The sequence below is a fragment of the Chiroxiphia lanceolata genome, chromosome Z (genome assembly GCF_009829145.1).
Source record: "Chiroxiphia lanceolata isolate bChiLan1 chromosome Z, bChiLan1.pri, whole genome shotgun sequence".
NCBI lineage: Eukaryota > Metazoa > Chordata > Aves > Passeriformes > Pipridae > Chiroxiphia > Chiroxiphia lanceolata.
Genome location: NC_045671.1, coordinates 22,837,615 through 22,858,024, shown reverse-complemented (window position 1 = coordinate 22,858,024; position 20,410 = coordinate 22,837,615). Strand labels below are relative to the sequence as shown.

Genomic DNA, 20,410 nt, shown 5'->3' with positions numbered 1-20,410 from the left:
GCTGCCTCTCCTCGCGGCCGGCCCGGTGCCGCCATAGCGCGCCCGCAGCGTGTCCCGATCCCATCGCTCTTCCCGAGCCTCTCCCGGACAGCCCCCGCCTGACCCGGAGAGGTCAGGGGAGACGCGGCGGCAGCCTTCGCCGTGCCCGGAGGCCCCGCGCCCGGAGCGCCATGGCCGCGTACAAGCCGGTGGTGGTGCAGGCGTGCCCCAAGCTCGGCGAGAAGATCACGCAGGACACGCTGTACTGGCGAGGGTACAAGGTAGGAGGCGGCCCAACAGCCTCAGTTACTACCCTGGAATTTTTTTTTTTACCGCTTTCGTGCAACTAATCGAATTATTTTGTAAAGACGCGTGAGTTAGTATTTTTTTGTTTTTCATGAAAACACGTAACGAATGGATCAGTTGTTATGAGTGTATTGGAAAAAAACTACGAGAGCCGGAGTAGAGACTGGCAGAAGTGAAATTCGGTATCGTTGTAATTAAGAAACGATTTGGTTCTAAAGGAGTTTTGAACTCTCTGTAGGAAGTAGTTTTTATTTTGCTGTTTTCCTATTTGATGGTGTGGTAATGTTTTTTTCATGATCTTTGCTACTATTGTTTTAGACACCCGTTCAGATAAAGGAATTTGGTGCAGTAAGTAAAATTGACTTCTCCCCAGTCCCACCATACAACTATGCTGTCACAGCCTCCTCGAGGGTAAGTGGCTTTTCTGAGGTTTTTATGATGCTGTCCTTGTGTTGATATGATACAAGAAAATTTAACGCCTTTCTGTTTTTCCAGATCCACATTTATGGCCGTTACTCCCAGGAGCCCATCAAAACATTCTCTCGCTTCAGAGATGCTGCATATAGTGCCACGTACAGGGACGATGGGCAGCTGCTTGTCGCGGGCAGCGAGGACAGCAGCATCCGCCTCTTCGACGTCAGTGGGAGAGCACCACTGAGGCAGTTTGATGGGCACACTAAGTAAGACAGTATTGGCTTTTCCCTCCATAACTTTCCTGGGCAACCCGTGCCACTGCCTCACCAGCATATAGTATTTATGTGCCTGCTTCCCATGTTGCTGAAAATCTGAGTAATACTGTTACATGTTGCTTGCAACTGTCTCATCTCTCTCAGATCTTAACTGAAAAGCAGATTTTACAGTTAAATTCTAAGTTGGAGGGAGGTTTTTTTTTAAATGCTAAATATGCATAGAGTATAGAGAAGAGTAAATACATTTTCTGTTTCCAGTAGGTGTCTGGTAATATGTTGTGTAGATGCAGTTTTGTGACTACCTGGCACTGATAAGTATATTATATTTGATGCTGGCAGGAAAAGAGTTCTAAAAAGTGTCTAAACAAAAGCAATGAAGAAATATGCCAGGAAGAGAAGGGATCCCTTAAAAAACCAAACCAAACCATAAAAAGTTCATCATGATAGGGTGGGGTGGGGAAGGAGTTAGAAGTTCTGTGTATCAGTGAGGAGAAGACAATGCTTGAACAGGTTGCTGTGCTGTGGAAGACCAATGCGTATTTCATCTATGTAGAACAACAACCCCCCTTTCAGTGGAAATCACCCAGGTTGATGTTGTGTTTCTGTTTGAGGTCTGTGTTTGTAGATCAGGTGTTACGTTCTAATGACAAGGTTAACTGTAGTAAGATCTGTGTATCTGTGTTTTCCATAAAAATCATTCTCTATTGGGATGTTATGTTGACAATAAAGATTTAAATAGCAATTTTAAAGGATGGGAAGATTGTCCAAACCAGTCGTACTTAAAATTTACTATAATAAATTTTTCTTAAAATCTATTGTAAATGTTTTCTAAAGTACAGTGCTAGCACACAGACCTCTAAGTAACAAGTGCAGAATTTAGAACTTTTGAATGAGCTTTCAAGGAGACCTGTAAAACATTTAAAGCATACCATATCAGTGCTTAGGTAAGCATCTGGCAGCATGACCCTTTTCTGCCTGGAAATACAAAACCTAAAATATTTTAACCACTAAAGTAAGGCTTTGTAACTTCTGATGTAAAAAACCACCTTGCACTTCTAAGTTAACATACTTTATTAAACTCTTCATACAGACTAACTCTTCTTGAAACACATTGTATTTTGACTTTGGGTATTGTGGACTTTGTTTTCTAGACCGGTTCATCTAGTGGGTTTCCTGTCCGATAAATACAGGATATTTTCTGGTGGTGATGATTATTCAACAAATTTGTGGGATATTCCAAGTGCCACAGAAATCGTCTCATATAGTGAGCATACTGACTACGTGAGATGCGGCTGTGCAAGTAAAGTGAATGCGGATGTCTTTATAACAGGTTCAAATTTATTCTTTATCTATGCTTCTTTTGGATTGAAGAAAAATGCAGAAAGAAGATTTTTCATTCAGTAGGATCTTGTTTATTATATTTTCATAGTGGAGAATTAGTCTTCCTACACAATGTCTACTTTATTGTTTCCTTTTTTTGCTTGGTTTTTAAGTTTGACACTGACGTTTTGGGGAAACTCAACATGAACTGAGTTTTAACATCTTTTGTTTTAGCCTATTAGGGTTAACAGAACTGTTCTAACTAGCTTTTGAAAGTTAAGAAAATACTGTGAATGTATCCTTTGGCTGGAGTTGACTGAGGTATTTTATCAGGTTTCCAGAGCAGGACAGTAGTTTCTGGCTCCAGAATGAAAGGTCACGTGAAGAGTTCTTTGAAACCATTCCTTTTGGTTTTCTTGGCAGTAGCTTTCTATTAATCTGTGGTAAGCTGCTGTGAAAAAACCCTAATATTCCTTACATCCAGAGGCACAAGAGTCTAGGTTTCATCAGGTTGCCTAGTATTTGTTGTTGTAAATACACTTCATTAATGGAAGTGAAATAAAATTAAAGCAAATTACTTTTAAGGACTGAGATGAAGCTAGGGCTAGAATTAGAAAGTTTATGTTGCCTGAAGGCTATAAAATAACCAAGGTAAACCACATAGAGTTTTTAAGTGTGTGGTTTAAAACGTTACTATTAGCCAGGAGCTCCTTTAGATTGTAGAACATGGCTGTTTTAGTTCCTGACATAATTGAAACTATGAAACTGAAGCCATTTATGGTGGTGTTTCTAGGTTCCTATGATCACACTGTGAAACTATTTGATGCACGAACAAAAAGTAGTGTCATGACAATAGAACATGGCCATCCCGTGGAGAGCGTGCTTCTGTTCCCTTCTGGTGGACTTCTAGTATCTGCAGGTAATTCAATAAAATGAAATAAATATCTTTTCTGCGGTCGTAATTTGAGAAATACTACAGCTACTTATTTTTTGTGTGGTGCTTTAGTTTCGTAATGAAGTGGTAAGTGATGTAACAGCTAGATTTCTCAAATATCTTCTTTAGGAATCTGTGTTTATTTGGAGGGCGTGAGTAGGGGTCTTTTCTTTTTGTCTGTTTTGATATTCTTGTAGTAGGCCCACCCAGAAAAAAGACATTTTTAATGACAAAATACAGACTTTAATTAGCTCAGTGCTGAAGTGAAGGAATAAACATACTTAAGAAGTTTTGAAAAGATGAGACTGTGTCTTTCTCTTAATGTTGACAAGGTTTTTTAGTCTCTTCTTGCCATTGCATCTTAAGTCCTGTGACCCAGTGGTTTACAGATTTTTGGTTTTTTGGTAAGGAGTATGTTGAATCATTCAACTCCATTTAGAATGGCCTAAAAAGGAGGAGGCTTGTAGTGTGTCTTGTCCCAGGAGACAGTCATAATGGAAGGGATGGTGAGTAGGTACAGAAAGCTGTGTCATGAAGGAGGTACTGTATTATTCTGTGAGAACTTCAGAGAAGCGTAAATGTGTATGTATGTAAGACTGTTTTATGTGCTTCCTTTTCACAGGAGGTCGATATGTCAAAGTTTGGGATGTACTAAAAGGCGGACAGTTACTAGTTTCACTTAAAAATCACCACAAAACTGTAACTTGTTTATGCCTGAACAGCTCTGGACAAAGGTTATTGTCAGGATCCCTGGACAGGTTAGTACATTTTGTGGCTTTTTGAGATTTAAATTCTTTAGAACTTTTATTTCTTTGAAAGGAAAGGATTTGTGAATCTGTCCATGTTTTTTGGGCTTTACTTGAGAACAGGTTTTGGGGCCAAGGTATTTAACTAATGTCCCTGCTTATTATAGGGGGGTTGATCTAGATGACATTTGAAAGGTTTCTTCCACCTTGAACTGTACTATGATTCTATGATATGCCTTAACCTTTTCTTCTTACTAACCTGAATGTCAGTAAGGATTGCTTGTGCCATGTGGGAATGCACATGGACAACTTCTGAATAAGTGTTTTGTTTTTTTTTAATTTCTGAACTGACCTTTGCAGTCTCTGTAAAGTAACTATTCTTTAATACAGTTTAAATAGCTAAAAGTGTATTAGTATTCACTTTTAAAAAGCCTGAGTTTTCTGTCTCGTACTGTTGCTTTTTATACCTGAGATGACAGGTGAAAGATGACCTCCTTTTTTGTTTGGTTGGTTTAAGTTGGTGAATACTGGTACTTGGTCTGTTGTCTCCAAAACATTATGAAGTGGTCTGAAATTACAGTGGTCTGTTTCCCTCCTCCCTTGTGTAATTCCTAGGTTACTTCAGGCTTTATGATTACATAACACTACAGTTCATCCTTGTAAGATAATGTTTTGTTTTCCCATTTTTTAAATATTTGATACTTTCAATGAAATCATTAAGGAGGAGCTGGATACAATATCTGTGGATTTACGTCCAGAAATTGCTAATAGATCTTACCTTTAAAATTTAAGAACAAATTTGAAGTGATGCTATTTCCTAATAAGCATTTCTGAAGTCAGATAGTCACTACATCTGCCTTCAGTTTCTTCTCTTGTCATTGCCCCATTTTCATCTTTTCTGGGGTAAGAGCAATCCTGTCTTGACTTGTGGATATCTTTTAATAGTAATTACTAAGAAGCTCAGTGGTAGTCTGGGGAATGCATCGTATCAATACTCAGTTTCCTTAAATGATCTATAGAAGTTGAGAGTGATGAAATTCCTGTAAAGTGACTATGATAAGGCACTACTAACAATAGTTCTATCATTACTTTTCTGTATAGGCATGTGAAGATTTACAGTACTACATCCTACAAAGTAGTCCACAGCTTTAATTATGCGACATCCATCCTCAGTCTTGCATTATCGGTAAGTACAGTAGACATCTTCCTAGATAAGGTAATTACTGATACCTTTTAAGTCACTAAAGTAATTAATTTTGCTTTCGTGGCTATTGGAAGTGTTTCAGAAGAGTGCTGTTGGATGCAAAGTGGGATGACTGATTATATTCCTCCTGAGTAATAAATACATGAAAAATTAGCTCAGTAGAGTGTGATTTCTGTGTAAGTTAAAGAATTTCTCTTGCATGAGCCTACTCAGTCTCTCTTTGAGCTTCGGCAAACTTGAAACTTTGCCTAGATTCCTTGACAAGGAGCTCCACATTTCTCATACTTGTTGTGTGAAGAATTGCTTCTTATTGTTCCACTTGAACCTTCATTATCTTCAGTTGATGCCTTTAAATGAGACATTGGCCCGCTGATCTCCATCATAACTGTCATAATTCTATAGCCTTTTATTATATCATAGTATGGTTTGGCTTGAATGGTATCTTAAAAAATCACCTAGTTCCAGCCCCCCCTGCCAGAGGCAAGGACACCTTCCAGTAGACACCTTCCAAAGCCCCATCCAACCTGGCCTTGAACACTTAAAGGCACAGAGCATCCGCAGCTTCTTTGAGTGAAATTTATACCTACTTTGTTATGCAAGTGACCAGTGTTTTGAAAAACTTTCAGTTGTTTCTCAAAATTCTGCTGTTCCATGATAGCTTTGCTTTCTCCTAGGTGGTGGTCATGCCTGTTGTAAGGCAACAGGCCAAAGGCAGTTGTATGCCATTGAAAAAAACAAAACCTCACACTTACAGAAGGATGTTAATGCATAATTGAGCTCGATTCTCTAGTTAGTCTGTAATATTGCTTATGAACATAGTCTTGAAGCTGTCCCTGTTTTGAACAAAGTATTTGATCATGGGACCTCAAAGAGGTATCTGTCACACTATTATTTGAGCCTTATCACAAAGCATAAAAATTTAAAAATCTCCATGATAGAGCAGCAAATAAAATACTTGGGTCCTAACTCTGTGATTTCTTTGTTCTAGCCTGAAGATGAAACTATAGTTGTAGGCATGACCAATGGGGTGCTAAATGTTAAACACAGAAAACCTGAAGAAAGGAATGAAAAGTCACAAAAGAAGAGACAACCAGCATATAGGACCTATGTGAAAGGAAGAACTTACATGCCAAAACAGGTATGAGGTGGTGAGAAAATATGTACTGAAGCCCTTGTCAAAAATTGTTTTTTTGGAATGTGCTGGGTTGGAGAAAGGGAAGGGAGGAAATGTATAAAGACATACAAGCTTGTTCATGGTAATACGTCTAATCTATTATGTGTGTGTATTTGTCTAATTCTGAACTCTTCTTCGAATCCTAGGAAGATTTCTGTGTCAGTAAACCTGTAAAACGTGTTTTGAGGAAATACGACAAGCTGCTGAAGAGCTTTGAGTCTTCCAAGGCTCTTGATGCAGTCCTGGAGGTGAGGCATTGGTTTTTCTCATCAGAGTTGTGTGATATCACCTGATGTGAATTTTTCCTATATGTCAAACTAATTTTATCTTAGTGTGTAACTAGAAAGGAATCAAACTTGGGTTCCATTTTGGTTTTGTTGATATCAGCCCTGTGTTGTGTGTAAAGATACTGCTTTGGTACTAAACTCTTCTTTGTGTGTCCAGCCACCCATCATGCTTCATACTCCTGAAGTTACAGTTGCAGTTATGCAGGAACTACATCGCAGAGGAACATTGAGGAGTGCACTTGCAGGCCGAGATGAGAAGCAAGTTAATCTCCTCCTTACCTTTGTGGCAAGGTATTATTTTAACCTGAGTTCCCTCTAACTATTTTGAAACTTTTATTTTCTAATACCTTGTCATAGAATTCAACAGATCACAGGTAGAACATTGTTGCTCTCACAAGCCTTTTGCATTCTGATCGCAAGCTGGGATAGGTCTGAAACAGTTTACCAACTAGCACAGAAGAGTTTTGCTGATAGTATGAGATATTCTACTTCTTTAACAGAAATTCAACCCTTGATCTGTTATGTTGTCATGTACCGGAGACTTTTGCCAGTCCTCCAACCCCCACTATCTTCCCAAAAGGAGGAGGGTGAATACCACATATAGGGGTTTTTTTTGACCTGCATCTGTGACTGCTGTTCTGTGCTGTGTCTTCATGAAGAAGTTGTCTGTATGCCTGTGTGAAAAAGCTGCTTGTTGGTGGTAGAAGTGCAGTGGATAAAAGCAGTAAAACTAGAATGTCTTCCAATTTTGCAGGCGTGTGATTGAGCCACGATTTACTCCTGTGCTGGTCACTGTTGCAGATATGATCACTGGTAAGGGCAACACAAAAAAGATTCTCGAAGTTATATAGCTCGCTTGGAAATAAGGTTGAAAGTGCTACATTTTAAAGAAAACAAACTTTTATGGGTTTGTTTATAAGTATGAAGTCAATGTCAAGAGAATGATCCAAAAAGAGACATTGCCAGATAACTCTAACTGCAGTCAGTATCTGATTTGCACTGCCTGCAGGAAGCTCTTCGTGGTCTCTAAGTACCTTTAATGCTTCATGTTTCTATGCTTACATAGTACAAGTAACTTCTTCTGTGAGGTAAAAATGGTATTAGAGGTCATAAAAACATGTTTTTATTAGTTTGACATACTGTTACATTGAGTACATATGACCACTATTTATGGAACACCATTAAAGTTTTATTTGTCCACAGGGTTGGACTTATGCCAGATTACTTAAAAGCATCTCTAACTAGCTACTATAATTTTCACCTTTTTATAAATATGTGGATTTTTAAGTGATTTTTTTTTTACAGATATTTATCAGCCTGTGGTTGGGCAGTCAGCGATTGTTGATAAACAGTTCTTGAAACTTCAGGAAGCTATAGGAAAAGAGATTGACTATCAAGAGGAACTACTAGAAGTTTTGGGAATGATGGATACACTGTTTGCTACTTTTACTGAGAAAAGAGATACATATCTAGAAGAGAACAAAAGTAATGGTCTTGCAGAGACCATGGAAACAAATAGGAATGACTGACAGCCATCACAGCAAATTGTCACAAAAATATTGTGAACTTGGAATATATGATCTGTTCTCCTTGTAACTTCTAATAGTGACTGTCAAAATAAGCCTTTCTAGGTTGAAGATCTGTCTTCCAAACTGTATTGCTGAATAGGCTTGATTGCTGAAGACAGAGAAAGAAGGAAGTTTTCAAGATTTTCCTTGCAAAATTTTTTGAACAATTGAATTTTAAAGTTTTATTCCAGAGCTGTGTAACTTTTTAAAGTGTGTGTTTGGCATCCAGTACTATAATGATTTGATTTTATTTACTAGAAAATAATTGAGGTTTGTCTAATTTTAACGTGTCATTGCCCTTATTTAAGATTAGTATCCTGTCTCACATCCTTGGAAATAGGAATAAAACGGCATATGCATTTGATACATTGTGTTTTCTCTCCCTGCTTCATCTTCATTTCAGACTTCCATGAATTCATCGGAAATCGCAGAATGACTCAAGAAGAGAAGTGCATGCTTATGTATATTGAAAAATATGAATTATATAGAAAGTAGATAATACTTCTAAAGGGAAATTAATTCAAAATAAATTATTGTAATAAGGAAAATACACAGCAGTGAGAAAATATTCAGTTAAATGTCAGAACTCAATTTTTGTTTGATTCTGTCACTTTCTGTCTACATTGTTATCAGTATGTGTTTGAATGGTAGGGTATGGTTTATTTTAACTTCAGGCAGTGCTGTATCACTATGTACACATTGGAAACAGAGGTATGCTAAAGGCTGTTGAGTACATTTAGGATGACACTAGGCTCTTCCTAGAGCTGCCTTATTCTGTGAACCAGTATTGCTTGGAGTTGAAGGCACACATTTCTCTTGGCAGCGTAGTGTTCCATGGCTTGAAAACTACTAACCTTGACATCAAGCGTATTCTCAGTTCTTACTGACAATATTCATGTCTAAGATATGTATCCATTTTAGTGTCTCAAAGTTTGATGTGTGGCTAGCAGAAGCATAGGAAGAAGTTGGATTAAAATAGTGATTAGTTTGATCTAAGTTGGAGAGAGAGATTTGATGGATGGATTGTTCGGTGGATGAGAATTTGGTTAGATGGTCGCATCCAGAGAGTACTGGTCAATGGCTCAATGTTCAGATAGAGATGAATGATAGATAAGTGGTGTCATTCAGGGGTCTCTACTGGGACCGCTATTGTGTAATGCCTTCATCAATTGCATTGACAATAGATTGAATGCACCTTCAGTGGGTTTGCAGATGACACAAAGCTGAGTTGTGCAGTTGACAGACCTGAAGGACGGAATACCATCCAGAGGGATCTGGACAGACTTGAGAAGTGGGCCCATGTGAACCTCATGAAGTTCAACAAGTCCAAGTGCAAGGTCTTGTATCTGCGTCAGGGCAATCCCAAGCACAAGCTGGGAGCTTTGAGTCAAAAGACTTGGAGGTGTTGGTGGATGAGAAGCTCAATGTGACCGGAGCTTGTAGCCTGAGGTGTCGGATGTGCTCGCCTTTAGCCCCTGGCCTGGGTCGCCACTCTGCACATTGTTAGCAAAGCAGACTGCTGATTGAGCCATAGGCACCAATAGTCCAGTGTCTTACAGTGCCTGGGCAGTCACTGTATATGGTCAAATGTTTGAGTCAGTAATCACTAGTAATCGGTCTCTTTAAAGAAGGAAAAACACCAAAAAGAAAAAAAAAAGGACATATCTGGGGAAAAGAGAAAAGAAAAGGTGGATACCAGAATCTGTGTAACCCAAGACAGGTGCTCAGTGCAGGAAGGATATGGACCTATTGGAATGAGTCCAGAGGAGGGCCATGAAGGTGATCAGAGGGCTGTGGTACCTCTTCTAGGACAGGCTGAGGGACTTGGAGGGTAGAACATTGGGGTAGGTTGCTCAGCCTGGAGAAGAGAAGGCTCCAGGGAGACCGCACGGCCTTTCAATACTTAAAAGGACAATTACAACCTTTTAGCAGGGCCTGTTGTGACAGGACAAAGGGTAATTTTTATAATCTTAAAGAAGGGTAGATACAGACTAGACATAAAAAAGATTTTTACAATGAGAGTGGTGAAACATTGGAACAGGTTACCCAGAGAGCTGGTAGTTGCTCCATCCCTGTAAACATTGAAGTAATTGCAAGAGGATTGGACTAGATGACCTTTAGAGGTCTCTCCCAACCCAAACTGTTCGATGATTCTCAGATCTTAGAGTAATTTGATGTGTTATGATGTTTACCATTCATGATATTCTTCCAAGTGAGTTTGCCAAGGTAGACATGAAAACAGATGTTAGATATTGTCTACACAAGTGGAAATCTAATGAAAACATAGGGGAAACAAATGCTATTTAAGATCTTGATGTCTAACAAGACTAGTAAAAAGAAATTTGGAAGACTTATTTGACTGACAAGTTGTATTATGAATTCTACTGGATTTACTACCTCTGCATTGAAAGCTAGTATTTGTTCAGGTGACAAACTTGCCAAAGTTGTCTAAACTTTGTGTCTCTGTTATTCTCTGTAATGAAAAGTAATAGCTTCTTTTTCCCATTTAATAAGATTTTTTTACATTATGCAAGCTTTTCTTCAGTACCAACATAATCAAGTTATCAAGGAGCTTTCATAAGATACTGTTATGACCACTGTGGTGCCTGTTGCTCATGTTCTCATTTTATATAATACATAATAATTATATAATGCACTTTTGTTGGAAAGAGGGAATAATCACTGAATGTTGTGGTTCAGGAGCACAGTTAGTGTGGAGGCTTCTCTAATGCACCTAGAATTAATAGTAAACACTTCCCTTTCCTGTGTTCGGACACCTGAATTATGTGAGAAAAATGGAGAGAAGAGCTGGTTGGTCAGTGTTGATTTTATCAAGCCTTCAACTGAACATTCCCCAGGGAAGGCATTGATCTCTCTTCCCTGGGCTAATTCAGCTAATGAGTGAAACTTTTATTGCTAGATCTCTTACATATTCTAACTTCTTGAGGGTAAATACCTTTGTATTTCAACAGATTTGCATGATAGAAATGCAGGAGGTGGTTTACTCTGGAACTGAGGCCTGTCAGTATCTTATAGTAATACTACATCCTTTTGGAAATTATGTAAATTCAATTACAACCTTTAGATAGTAATTTTTGTATCTTTTTCAATTGTGAAAATTTGGAAGAAATCCTGAGTCTCCAGCTTCTGCAGATGCACCTATATTTGTCTTCTTTTCTAGGATAACATGCACTTGGATAGCTTGCTATATTCAGTGGTGAGTGAATATGGCAACTGAAGTAAAGCAATCCCTCTGTATGTTTTCAGTAAAGTATACTGGGGCTGGATGTAAAGGAAAGGTGCTCTAAGATGGTTGCAACCCACCCTTAACCTGGCTGCACCCACCTGTACCTTTTCCTTCTGGTATATTTAACTTTCCAAAGTCCTGATCACACTGTAACCAGCAGGTTATCTCTGCTGCTCAGAGTTGTGGACTTGTTCTGACAAGGACAGCACAAAAGTCCCTGTTTCCTTGTACTATGCAGAGATGTTTTTCTGTGTGATCAGCTACCCAAAGTAAAACACCAAAACGTTTAAACTTTAGAGATGAACACACACCTATGTAAAGCCATGAGTCTCTTGCTGAAACGGTCAGGGTGGTAATGGGGTTCTACTGACTTCTACCTCTCCTCCAGGGCAGTACCTTTGTGACCTGTGCTCTGTTACAGCAGTCTAATATGCTTAATTTTTGAAAATGCTTGTGAAACTATAATGCATTTAGATGGTTCAAGGTAAGTGAATTAGCAGAGTTTAATTGTGTTAAGGACATCTGGTAAGAATACATAACTGAGAAGCTTCAATTTTTTATTATGAAATGTGAGTCAAGTTGTGATCTTGTGCTATTAACTAGGGTCTTCCAGTGCATTTACCAGCTTGGATACAACTTTTCTATCAGTTGAATAGGCAATATGTAGGCCTTGGAATATCAGCTGTCAGATGGATTTTATTATTCTATGTACAATTTTTTTAAACTATCAACACACTATTAATGTGCTTACTATTCTCATTGCAAGTGGTTTCCCATTTAAGAGTCAGGAGCTGCAAGAATCTTTGTAGGTATGGGAAAAGAGTACAGGATGGAAAAGTATGGCAATAGACCTTTGATCTCAGATGACAGCACTGGAGGACTTGGATAACATTTTTAGTATTGGCTTAGTTAGTTTTAAAGAGGTAGCATTGCTCAATAAACTAATACTCGGACCTTACTTAAACTCTGCTTCTGGGCTGAACAGACCCAGCATTCTTATGCTTTCTCACTCTCTCTCTTCCTCTGATCCTGTGTTTCCCAGATATTTGGGCTACCAAGGAAATAAACACCTTTGTTGTGTACCAGCCACTGTCTCACAGTAAAACACTAATTCTTTCATGCACTGCTTACAGCACTTGGGTAAACCTTTTTTTCATCCCCATGACATTGTGCTAAAATGCTGCTGTTATGAAGAAAGTATACTGTCCATCAACAGCAAACAGGACACGAATTCAATTACAGTGCAGTAAGAGGGAGCTTGGGAAGTCCCTATCCGCAAGCTGGTACTCACAAACCCCACATCCTCAGTGCTTCACCGTCATTACCACTGAAACAGGCTGACAGAAGAGGCTTAGGGAATCAACATAAGATGATTTTAAGAACAGCTGAAATTATGTATTGCATATGCTTGGCAGCTGAAAAGCCGAAATGCGGTGTGGTTTATCGGGATCGATGCACTATGCCGCACGAAACACGCCTGGAGCGGCCGGGAAGCAGCCTGATCAACCAGCGCCTTGCGTGGGCAGATCCCAGCCGCGTACTGCCGACTACGGGACCGCCGCCCGACGAGCGGACCGGAGCGGAGAGGACGGGAAGGGAGGGGAAGGCTCCGGCTGCCTTGAGGGAGTGCCGGGGCTGCCGCAGCCCCTGCCCCGCCGGCGGGCTCACACCCTGCGCTCCGGCCGGGAGAGGGCAGCGCGCCCCTCCGAAAGTCGCCGGGGCTTCCCCGCCCGGGACCGGGGCGCAGTCGGGGCAGCGCAGGGCTCCCCGCCGGGCTCCCGCTGTCCCTTCGCTGTCCCACCAGCTGCCGGGGGGGGAGCTTGGGCGACTGCCCCGGAGTCTGCTTCTCAAGAGGCGGGCACCACCCTGCCATTGCCTGGGACCGTCACACAGCTTTGTTCCCTCGCCCCGCGGGGTTCCGAGGCCCAGGGGCGGTGCATCCGCGGGGCCGGGCGCGCTCCGCCGCGCTCCCTCAGGCGGCTCGTCAGCGCTGCCGCCGCCTCCCGCGGCGGCTGTGGCGGCGGAGCCGCTCCCGGGACGCTCGCTGTAGGTAAGGCGGCCTCTGTCTCGGGCGGAGCGGGGAGCCCAGCCCGCGGCACCTGCTGCCCAGCAGCCCCGGGGCTGCTGCGCTGGGCGCGGAGCGCCGCGTTGTCCTGAACCTTCGCGGGGGCGCGACGTCGAGTTCCGGGGAGCTACGCGGATATTCCCCGGCTGGGACGGTGCGCGATGCGCCCGGCCAGGCTCCACCAGTGTCCCGGCAAAGCGTGTGCCTGGGCTGTCATTTGCCTTTCAAAGCCCCAAAACGGGGGAGAGGGATTTGTATGTTGTGGGATTTTTTTATTGTTGTTTATGGGGGTTTTTGTTTGGTTTTTTTTTTTTAAATATATGTTGTGTTTTTTTCTTAAGGTCATTATTTTGCAGTAAAAGCCACTCGTGGTTTTTTTTCCAAGTTCTTGCCCCAGTGTGGACAAGGTACTCAGTTTTGATCATAAATGTGTTTGCCTTTCTCAGACAGAGCAAAAGTTTTTAACTTATTTACTTTAACTTCTTTAACACCCAAAAAATGTAAAGGAAATGAAAGCTTTTCTAATGGTAAAATAATAAGCAACTTTTGAAGCAGTTCTTGGGTGCATTTTGTTGAGACACTGGTTTGCAGAGCTTAGAGATGGGCCAGTTTTCAACCTGCACAGTGATTTTTCTATAGAAAAAAGGGCTCTAAAATTCTCTTTCATTTTTATGGATTTGTTCCTGTCTCTGTATCTGGTCCTGTACAAAAATGAAGATAGTTCTCCTCATAAGTCATTATAAGGTACACAAATGTGATTGAAAATCTAACAGATGCTTTCTTTTACAGAGATAATAGCTCTTCACGACATATTGTGGAAGTAGGATTTGAGTAAGAGGGATTTTTCTACGTAGGTAAAAAATTAACTTTATTCTGTGAATTCAGTGTGAAAAATTGACAGGACAAAAAGGTGAAAATATTTTAGTATTTAAGTGCTTTTATTTTTCCAGAGTGATGTTTGAATATTGACTGTAACTAAGAAAGTGATTGTGCAGATGTATCTTAATAGTCTACCAGGAAACTCATCTGGCCTTCTTATTTGACTTGCAAATTAGACATTTATGCCAACATTTTGTTCTGTAATATCATGAATGAATATTCCTTTTGCTTGATCTGAAGCTGCTGCTGTTATACAGAAGTTCCCATTCTCTCCTCCTGAGAATAGTTCCTTTGTGGGGTCATTTCAAAAGGGTACAGTGTGTAGTGACCTGATGTTCTTTGGATCTGAATAACACATTGAATTTGCACCACGATATAGGAAGGATACACTATGACTGATGCAGTGATTCAGATTTGCCCAGATTTTGGCTTTACCATCCAAAAGCAGCTCTTTGCATGGGCACACATCAGTCAGCACATGCATATCTTGATTGGGAAAGTTATATATGGGGAATATGGTAATCTCAAGGCAGGAATATGTGTTCTGTGTACCTTCTGCAAATAAGTATTTTAGTTTCCAAGGTGGTGCCCAGAACAGAAAGGAGAATTTTTATCACAATGCATGTTTGTGCCCAAGTATTGAAGCTGCAAAAGTCTTTGCTTGTATGAGGAGTTTTTGTACTTTTTGACTGAAGTGCTCCTTTTTATTTTTTTCCTCTTCTGTATTGGCTTGAATATTACTACACCTGTAGCATCTTCTCACCACCTGTCTAGGAATGTTTATGAAACTTTCCTCAATGTCGTCTGTTGAAATTCTTCAAAAATTACAGAAATTTCAAAATTTTATAGATTTCTGTACCAACTAGTTGAGCTCTGTGAGTTGTATCTTTCAGGTTTAGCATCGTTAAAACAAGCACATACCACCAAACTACATGACTAGTTAGAAGAGGGCTATAAGGTGCAATAGTTGCCCTTCTCAATAGAAGCTGCTTCCTTGAATATCAGAATTATGTATCAAAAATTTTTTTCTAGCTCTTAATGTGGCTAATGTGGCACAGTTCTAACTGTCCACAAAAGTGGAATACAGGTTACAAAAGGGTCATTAAACACACAGAATATTCCCTTACCTTGTTAGTTATAGCAGTTTGGTGGATGGCCAAGCCTGAGTAATGATGAAGTGTCACAGATAGCACTGGAGCATGCATTGAATGCCTATCTAGAACCAAATATTTCTGATCCACTTCTTTTCTACCTTGCCAGTAAACTGTACAACTGTGCTACATGAACTCTGTAAAGGGTTTGCTTTTCCTCTGGTCCCACAGTTTCATAGGGCCCAAACTATGGAGTACTAAATTCTAAAAGCTCTTAAAACTTTCATAATTAGATAGCTACTATCTCTGTCAAAATGGGTGTTGAAAGGGTAAGGGAGGTAAGACGGGTATCTGGCAATATTATCAAACATATTTTATTTTGTTTCAGTAACCTTACAAATACATTTGGGAGGTTTTTTTTCTTTCAGTAATGTATAACCAACTTTTAAATTTTTAAGGTTTCTAAAATCTAGAGCCCCATTTTATTTTTAGTTGAAATGAAAAAGCTACATTAAGAATCTTAATTCAGGAATGCATAAAGAATGTATTTTGCCAACCTCAGGAGCAGGCTTCTGTTGTAAGAGGCATTTTTTCCTAGAGTTGTTTCTGTGTTTTAAAACCCAAGCCTATTTTTAAAAGGTTAAAAAATGTGATCCTTTTTTGGAGACTCTTTAAATATTTTCCCTTCTAAGGAACACAAAATGGCTGTCCCCTTAAGAAATTAAAAGAAATATGATAACCATGAATGGGATGATGTTGTTTTGGAGAAAGATCTAGGTTTCTTTTTTCTCCAATTCTTGAAAAGAGCGATGTTTTAAAACAGCTAAAAATGTGTTTAGCTGCATTTCTTCTGTTCACTTGCTTCAAGAGCAGCTAATGTCTGGTGAAGTAATCAACACTGGTGCAAGCTGCTTCATGATAAATTTAATAGGCAAAGGCTTATTTTACCTCTCAGTTTGAATACTGTCAGAAGGCAGTAATTGAATGTGCTTGTGTAGCTACTAGCTGAGGGTTTTGCTTTGTCCCCTCTCTATTCACTGTGCTTTAGATGTTCAGGAAACCCAAGTGTAAAAATGATGTAAAAAGGTCATGTCAAAATCTTTGTCTGTAAAGTTTAAAACTTTAGGAATGTGGTATTTATTATCCATGTGTTTTCACCTTGCTACTTTTTCCTTTAATTTATTTCTTCCAAAGTCTGTTAGTCAGGTCCAGAGCAAGGATCTGACTTAAAAGAACATTCTGTACCACTTTTATCCCAGAGGCAGTTCCTGGTTCTTGGGAAACTGTGAGCGAGCCTTCAGTGTACTAATTTAACGTAAATCAGATGGAATCTGTAAATTCAGAAATATAGTTTGGTTCTGTTGCTGTGCTTGTTTACAGAAATCTGTGGGATGAGTATTATTAAAAGAAACTGGCTGGTCTGTGAGCACCACAATGAAATGTTACTGGTTTTGAAGAGTATTAAGATCTGAGAGATATAGAGAGAGTATTTACAGTAATTCCTGTCCATCTTAGAGGCTGTCTTTTGGGTTGATGTAGCACCTACCTCCTATAGACTATTGAATAGTTAAAAATAATGAAACAGTGATAATGGTGACTGTAACACAGTCAACAGGCAACAGAGAACTCAGTAGACCTCTCGATATGCATGTGCTGCTAGCTTTTACAGTGCACAAGACATTTTCTTAGACAAAGTTGTTACGTTTTAAAGCATCACATGGGATGCTCTGGGTATTCCTGCCTGCCTCTGGGTTCCTGTTGCTTCAGATGACCAGAAATAAAGATTTAATGTGCTTGTCTTGATGGTTGTTGTAACACTAATCTTCAGTGTTTTGTAGACATGAATTTCAATGTGACCATCACCAAAAAGAAATATAATTAAAGAAAGGAAGAATTGAATTCCAAGCCATCTGTGAAGCATCACTGGTGGTTTATTTACATGGTATGACATTTTTGACATTCAGTGAGTTGCTTTACAGTTTATGAAACAGCAGGTCTGTGGCACAGAGGTGTGGGATTATGGTGTGAAAGGAGAATATAGTGAGCAGAGCATGATCAAAGACCTCGTGTTCTGTTATCTTTGAATCGATCCACGGAAGTATGAAATACATGTCTTGTACTGCTGCTCTTGCTTTGCACCTACTTGCAAGGCTTGCAGAGACTGTGGTCTGGTGCTGCTTAATGAGCCATGGAGGCTCGTTCTGGCAGCCACAGGGCCCTGAATTAAGTGAAGTCTGTAGGGGTGACTGCTGGATCACAGAGCAGCATCAAAGCCAGAGTCCTGTCTTCACCTTCTCTGTCTCTTTCTCCCACAGTGATATGCTTTATTTACAGGGAAGAGGAGAGAGTCAAGTTGCAGGTTGTGAGCTGGGTTGTTGTAGGATCAAAAAGTGTTCTTTTGTGTTTAGGAAAAAGCTGATGATAGACAGTAGGTGCTAAGACAGCCAAAAAGTAGTCACAATGTTGGCTGGAGGGTCACCTTGTCAACTGGTAGAAATGCCTTTCTGCTGAGATAATGCTTCCCCTTATCTAATTTATGTGGTAGGTACAGCGTAAAAATGTTTGATAACTCGCATCTTAAAATGCAGTTAAACCAATACTGGGTGTTTTTATTTTCCATTGGTTTATTTCCATTTATCCTTCTGGCATATCTTGATAATCAGGGACACCATGCTGTAAAATGCTAAAATTTGTAATGTTGCAAAAATCGGATATATGACAGTCCCATAATTGACAACCAATAAATAAATTATTGGGTGAGGAAAAGTGTTTGAAGGATTATTGAAATCTCTTGCATCTTTGATAAAATCTAAATTACATGTTGCTGTTTGTCTTAATAACTTGAGCTGGTCAGGGACTGGCAATAGCATTTACCACTAGGTTTTTGTAGATTAAAAAATGTTTAGTTAAATAAAGTTATAGACTTTTTGTTCATTTTTGTATATTTGCCTTTGCTTGAATGAAATGTCTGCTGCAAGTCTCTCCAGTTTGCAGCACATCACAGTAAAAGATTCCAATAAATTTACTGCTAAACTGGATGCTGAAAAGGTTTTTTTCTGTGTATAGATGAATCCTGCTACTGCTGCCATTGGTAATGTGGGCAGTGCCTGAAACTGGACCTGTTTGTCTGTTAGATGCCCATCCTGCTGGTTTCTGTGTCAGAGATGCATATATGAGCGGAAGGGATCAGGTGTTGCTCTGTGAAATTACATGCACTCATGATGTCAGGAGCTCGACCCTTCCCTTGCTGTGTGGAGTACAACTACTCATTACTGGAGAGCATTTGTCTATGTGGCACCTTGTGTGCATTGTGGACCCCACTTTTTGGGGACTTGAGCAGCATTTTGCAATACAGAGGAGGTGAGTGGTAAGATGCATGTGATAGTGTCTCCTTCAGTCCCTCGCTCTGAAGTAGAGTTTGCACAAGAGCTGCACTATAGCCAGAGCTGAGTATTTCCTCCCTACGTGCATCCTCTTCCTGCCTTTCCCAGCCACTTCCAGCAGCCAGGCTGAGTTACTGTAATCCCCAGCTGGAGGAAAGACATGAGCCATTCGTGTAAGTTTTTTTTCTAAACAACAAGGACTCTTGATAGTGTGAGAAAAGCAGAAAAGGCCACTCAGTGCTGTGTGTGGACATTTTGTGGTTCTTCTGCAGGAAGCAATGAGTACCATTAGGTACCCCTTTGTATCCAGGAAACACCAATATAAGCTGGTTTGTCAGGGCATTACATGTGGAAAGTACTGATTGTATTTCAACATGGTTCTAGGCAGTGCTATATAAATAGCATTGATTGCTTCTGATGAGCTAAATCTTCGGGTTATTTACCCTCTCAGGATTCATGTTGAGCTAGGCACTTACTATTTCCAATTGCACAAACTCCCAGGGGATCCACAGTGTGGCACAAGCAAAGAGTGAAAAAGTCTTAATGCCTATGGATTTTTTTTGATTTTTAGTTTTTTGTTGGTTTTAGAAGTAGCTGTAGTTAGCTCACCCTTTAGCACAGTACTTTACACGTTTACCCAACCCATTTCGGATCTAACTTTCTAAATTCCTTAGTTTGTTAGACTTCTCTCAAGGTAAGCCTTGTTTCTGTTTAAGAACATTTGCACCCTGGCTTGAACAAGATACCCCACAGACAAAGCATTGTTCAAAACCCAGAGCTTTGGAGAAGCTCCATGGCCTGAATGTGCTGTGACAAAGAGGAAGATGAGGAAGAGGGGGTCCCAGAGCCCCCTGTCTCAATTCCCAGAGAGGCGTGCCAGGGGGGAGGTGTGGGGACTGGACAGATCTGAGATTGGATGGACAAATACCCCCAGGTGGTATTGTGGAACCCCCAGGACATGGGCCCGTGTGTCTGTACTCCCGTGGTAGTTGAAGGCATTCTATTAAAACTGCTCTCTTATCTCTATAATAATTGCCTGGTGAGTAATTTTTTGGCTCCTGGCTGATCCTTTAAGGCAACAGTCTCATTTGCAGTTTTCAAAAGCAGAGCCTGTGTAGAGACACCTTTCACCCTCTTTCCCACAACTTATGACTGTTTTTTCCCTATAAACCCCCAAATTACCATTCTACCTGCTTCCACAAAGCAGGAACTTGTATGTTATGTAAAAAAAGAAGGTGAAGTTTGTAATCAAGTGGATTCTTTTTCTGCAAATCCTGAAATGATTGCTTAAAATAGATGAACTCACAGTTAAAAAAGAGGTACTAACAGGAGTGAGTTTTTTAGCTTTGTTTACAAAGGAGGTCTGAGGTGATCTAAGTGCAGCAAGTGTAAGAAAGATGTGGTGAAACACTATCTCATCCAGATTTCTTAGATCCTAACCTAGGATTCTAGGATGGGGAAGTGTTCCTCCTTGGTAACCTTTTTGGAAGTAAAAGATACCTGTATGAAGAACATTCTTCTGCGCAGTATCTTGCTTT

General features: G+C 40.2%; 2 protein-coding genes across 2 annotated transcripts in view; both read left to right on the top strand.

Moving 5' to 3' along the window:
* The first annotated feature begins 30 nt into the window (after positions 1-30).
* UTP15 (UTP15 small subunit processome component) lies at positions 31-8,573 on the top strand. Its single transcript, XM_032676560.1, has 12 exons — positions 31-260; positions 604-696; positions 781-965; positions 2,126-2,304; positions 3,088-3,213; positions 3,851-3,986; positions 5,076-5,160; positions 6,167-6,316; positions 6,499-6,600; positions 6,797-6,930; positions 7,394-7,452; positions 7,945-8,573. Exons 1-12 carry the CDS (start codon positions 171-173, stop codon positions 8,166-8,168), a joined length of 1,563 nt encoding a protein of 520 aa, XP_032532451.1. The 5' UTR covers positions 31-170; the 3' UTR covers positions 8,169-8,573.
* Positions 8,574-13,442: 4,869 nt separating this feature from the next.
* The window catches only part of ARHGEF28 (Rho guanine nucleotide exchange factor 28), a 109,753-nt gene continuing 102,785 nt past the window's right edge, over positions 13,443-20,410 (top strand). Inside the window, exon 1 of the mRNA XM_032676555.1 lies at positions 13,443-13,504. The gene's annotated coding sequence lies outside the window, so the exon portion shown is untranslated. The remainder of the gene's footprint in view (positions 13,505-20,410) is intronic.